The 4,597-nt window shown below is 37.6% G+C and overlaps 1 protein-coding gene across 1 annotated transcript in view; it reads right to left on the bottom strand.

Annotated features, from left to right (window-relative positions):
• Positions 1-4,514, bottom strand: part of RFC5 (replication factor C subunit 5) — a gene marked incomplete at its 5' end in the record, with an annotated part of 9,252 nt that extends 4,738 nt beyond the window's left edge. The window contains one exon of the mRNA XM_014966326.1: positions 4,435-4,514. Within this exon, the coding sequence (XP_014821812.1) occupies positions 4,435-4,514 (80 nt within the window). The remainder of the gene's footprint in view (positions 1-4,434) is intronic.
• Between the last annotated feature and the right edge of the window lie 83 nt (positions 4,515-4,597).

The following is a 4,597-nucleotide window of genomic DNA, read 5'->3' as shown; positions in this document are numbered from 1 at the left end:
AAAAAAAAATCAGTAAGGAATGATTTATTTGCATACCCAAAAAAAAAAAAAGAAATCTGTAAAATTCATTTCCACATTAAAGGTTTTAGTCAAAACAGGTTTGAAAACGTACTAAATGAATACATGGAGGAGAGATGGAGCAGTAACTATCACAAATAAAAATCCAGATGCAATTTAAAGCTCTAGAGCACTCTAAACCAGAAGTCAGGAGGGTAAAGCAGGAGAAGGATCTTTCATTAACCAGCTGTAATTGTCCACTTTCACAGATGGAAAATTGGGCTAGATGCAACTTCCAGTCTCATCATGCAGAAGTTTTCACCTGCCACATACTCACTATATAGGTGAGATCAAATACCTTCTTTTGCATAATACATACTCAGCAGGCATAAAAAAAAAAGATATGGGAAAAGATACTTGTTTTCTTCTATTTTTTTTAGCACTTTGATCTACATTTAGGTTGTCACTGACAGCAAAGGGTCACAGCTAAAGAAGCAGAGAAGTTTTTTCAAATACAAATAACAAGCTATTTTCACAAATCAGAAAGCTTTGGCTAAATATCCCCAAATTGTCTGTTGAAATGAAACTGGTATATTTTAGCATTTCATAAGAGTTTATTTTGTTAGGTAAGTGACTGTATAGCAGAAAGCAATGTTTACTCAACAGTTTGCAATTATTACTTGAAATAAAATAACTTAACCTCTTGTTAAATTTGGCTTTGTAAGCTTTCTTGAAGAAATACTTATTAGAACAGACATCGTATATCAAAATTCAATTAACTCATGCTTTATTTCAGATGTTTCCAGTAAGTAAAGTGCAACTTTACATTATAAACAAATAATTAAAAGTAAATTCTAGTATTCTGAAAAATTTTGTATTAGTATTTATAAGAATAATAATGATACCAATTATACCAATAGGTCTGAAACACTAAGACAGCTTTATTAGGGGATCACATGGAAGGGAAATACAAGTTGCAAGAAAATTCACCCACGTTTGTTTTTCTCCTCACTTTTTCTGTCTCACCCTCTCACCCTCTCACCCCAGATAAAAATTCCCCTCCTCCTCCCCCACCCAAGAGATTGCAATTAATCCATTTTCCTCATTAGTGTGGCTAGTCTATTTCAGGATACATTTATATTCCTGAACTTCACAACATTCTACATTATGAGGCAAAAGTGGTTAAGGGACACTAAGAAATAGTGCCTGCATTTTAAATTTAAATGAGCTACACAGTCTTGTTCTTGATTACTTATTGGACGGAATGGGAAACAGTTTTTAGGCACATACATAAGAGCATTGCCAAAAAAGTTAATTGGCCAAATAGCTTAGCATTTCAAAACCCAATTTTCTTATTCTTCCTCTGGAAGAGATACTGTGGTGTAAATCTCTTATTCCCCAATCTAATGTTTTTGTTATACTCTGCCACAATAAAACTTAAGATTGTGTTTATAACATTTCTTTTGGGATATAGTATTTTTCAGAAAAGGTTAAGTTCCAGTTCTTCCGAAAAGATGTCTGGACACTCTTCACTAAGGAAAGACTGACTGAGAAGCTTTTGAAAAGAAAGTAAACTGAAGATGTGAAATTATTTTATGTCTTCTGTGGTAAAAGAAATCATTTCAAGAACTGAGGATAATTGCTGACATTCATCCAGAGAACTGTTTATAAGGAAAAAAAAATGCAAAACCCAAGAACAGCATATAAAGAAAAAACCCAAAGAAATAGGGATTTATATGGATTCTCCCTTCTGCAGAAAACTCTTGAGTAGTAACAATATTCAAAGCAAGTTAGTCACAGGAGTATCGGACATACTTGTTGGAAATACTGCTGTATTGGAACTGCATTTGGAATTTCCAGTTCTAAATTAGAACCTTTTGTTTAAAAAATGGTTGGGGGTTTTTTGTGTTTTCTTTTATTTTCTTTTGTTTGTAATTTAGGGCCAGAAATTGTCAGAGCAATGCCTAGTCAGAAATACATTTCTTAGAATAGTTGATGCAACGCATTAGACTGCAATTTTTATTTCTTAGGGAAGATGAGAAGTTGGGTATACAGGACTTGAGTTTGATTAATTTATATCAAATAGTATCACACTTACAGATTCTTCAGGTGAAATTAATGGAACTAGTAGTGTAAACCTGAAAAAAAAAAGACAGCTGAGATCTGGCGTATAACAATGAAGAACAATCTAAACAGCTAGCAACAACTAGCTCTGAATATCTGCTTGAGAAATTGATAGAGTGTTTCCTTCTTCGTTGTTCTGTCTGAGTGTCTTGCAGATGAAATGCTTTAATATCTAGTTAAATTTGCAATTAAGTTAGAGAGACTATGAGTCTCACTATGAGAGTGTCTATGTGTTCAATTTTATTAAACTGAAAACCACTATTTTACAATATAATAGCAGGTATAGAAATGAGCTTCAGGAGAATCATTGCAATTGCTTTTCCATATGAATGCCACAATAAGGAAGTTAGATCTTAGATTGTTAGATCTGACATTTAACATTAATTTGGCTTAATGAGTTACAGGAATATTACTAGGTCAGTTTAACAGTGCAAAAATCTTTGACTTAGAGATTTGGAGGGTTCATTATTCCTTTGTTCAGCTCCAGGAAAGCTGTAGATAAGATCTCAAAAGAAAATATGTAAGATAAAGCAGTACGTATTTTTTAAAAATTTTAAAAATCGAGTTTACTGGTAGGGAAAGGTTTGAAGGTTATTCTAGAAAGGAAATATTTGTGCATCCCATTAGGTGCTTTGTCACTGCTAGGTATTGAAAGCTAGACCCTCATTCCAGTGAAGCATGATATAAAAACCTCAAAACTTTAGGCTGAATGAGAATATTAAAAACAGAAGGGGAAAAAAAAAAAAAAAGAGAGAGAGAAAATAAGGAAAGGAAACATGGTGTAAGAAGCAATAAATGATTTTGTTGTTGTTGTTGCTGTTGTTTTCCCTTTTTTATTAAAGAACAAGATAATGAATGTTAATCAAAACAGAGAGGAATGTTTGGATCAGCCTTCTTATTCTGGGAGACATCACTATGGATTAGTGATGTAACAGTGAACAATTTTATTAGACAGAGAAGCAGCTGGACTTAGAGTGAATAACGAAACTAAGATGCTTTGGAAGATTCTTCAGAATCAAGATGATTTATTCTCCACTGAGAAAGCAATTTACTGTTAGGTATTCACTCAAAGACATGTGCGTATCCTGTTCTCGGGTGACCTGCTCATGTATCAAACAAGTGGTTTCAGTATTTTCAAGTAAAGTTGTGGCCTGCCTGGGGACTTCATTAGTCCCCACAAAAACTGCCTGAGCTGCCAGGCACAGAAGAGTAAGGAGGAGGAAGCTAGAGCTTCATACATTTAACAGCTTTTGTACCAAGAGCAGGCAAAGCAAGAAGTACTCAAAGCCCTCTTATCATGGCTTCCTAAGGAAGCAAGACCAGTGAGACTATATTCTTTGCATGCAATATGTGTTTATGCATCTTTCCTTGCCTCACAATGCCTTTTATGCCAGCTCTCAGAGAACTGCGGTTATAACTTTTACCCAAATTTGTCAAATGAATAAACAGGGTTAGAAATTCTTTTAACAAACTGGCTCCTTGGGTACAAGAGGGGACCCTATCAGAGCTAAGGTGTCCCCACTCTGGAAATAATCCCTCTCTCCTCATCCAAGAGTAATGCCGCAGCATAAAAACATTTAATGCTAGACAGTAGACACTCTGTACAGGAGAAATGCTGTAAATGTAGGAGAATCCATTGAACCACAAAGTTAAATGAAGTCAGGCTTCATTAGTCCTACTACTCACAAAAGTACTTGTTTCTATAACCACTAGTGAACGCACCAGCAAAAACAGCCCAGCAGGCTGAGCAAGGGAACAGTCAAGCCTGATAATAGTCTGGCACATATTGCTTCTTCCCTGGAGCGAAAGAAAAAAGCCAACAAGTTGAACTTGTCACTTGACATGTCACTTCCTTCAAATTTACGATAATTTTGCAACTCTGTTTGAAGCAAATATATTTATGATGAGGACGTTGTTAATAGGGTCTCCCTTATTAAGGGGCATGAATTTTTAAGCCTAATTAAATAAAAAAAAAATAAGGGGGGGTGGGTGGCTTTGGTTCTGGAGAAAAGGGGCCCAACCTGACACACCACCCCCCCATCCCCCTCCCCAAATGCTCCTTTTCCCTCTGGACCAGCATCTTTATCACTCATCCTCACCATCCTCATCCTCACCATCCTCATCCTCACCATCCTCATCCTCACCATCCTCATCCTCCTCCTCCCCGCTCGCAGGGCACCCCTGACTCTTTCCCATCTGCTCCATCACACTTCCCACCCTGGCACCCCCCCCCCAAACCCCGTGTGGGGGCAGGTGGGTGTCGGAGAAGTTGGGGGGGGACACACGAAGGGACGGGGAAGCACCACCACCTACTTGAAGATGGTCCTGGTGCTGGCGAAGCTCAGGATGGGCCCTCGGACGATGTCGATGCCCCGGTCATCGGAGGCGTTGAGCTGGGGGGGGGAGACACCGTGGGTCCCAAGGGTTGGGGGGGCCAACCCGTCATACACAGAATCACAATCACAGAATCTTAGTG

The sequence above is a fragment of the Calidris pugnax genome, unplaced genomic scaffold, assembly GCF_001431845.1.
Source record: "Calidris pugnax isolate Ruff unplaced genomic scaffold, ASM143184v1 scaffold7, whole genome shotgun sequence".
In the NCBI taxonomy this organism is placed as follows: domain Eukaryota; kingdom Metazoa; phylum Chordata; class Aves; order Charadriiformes; family Scolopacidae; genus Calidris; species Calidris pugnax.
Note: the sequence above shows the minus strand (reverse complement) of the source record. Positions and strands in the feature narration are given on the sequence as shown.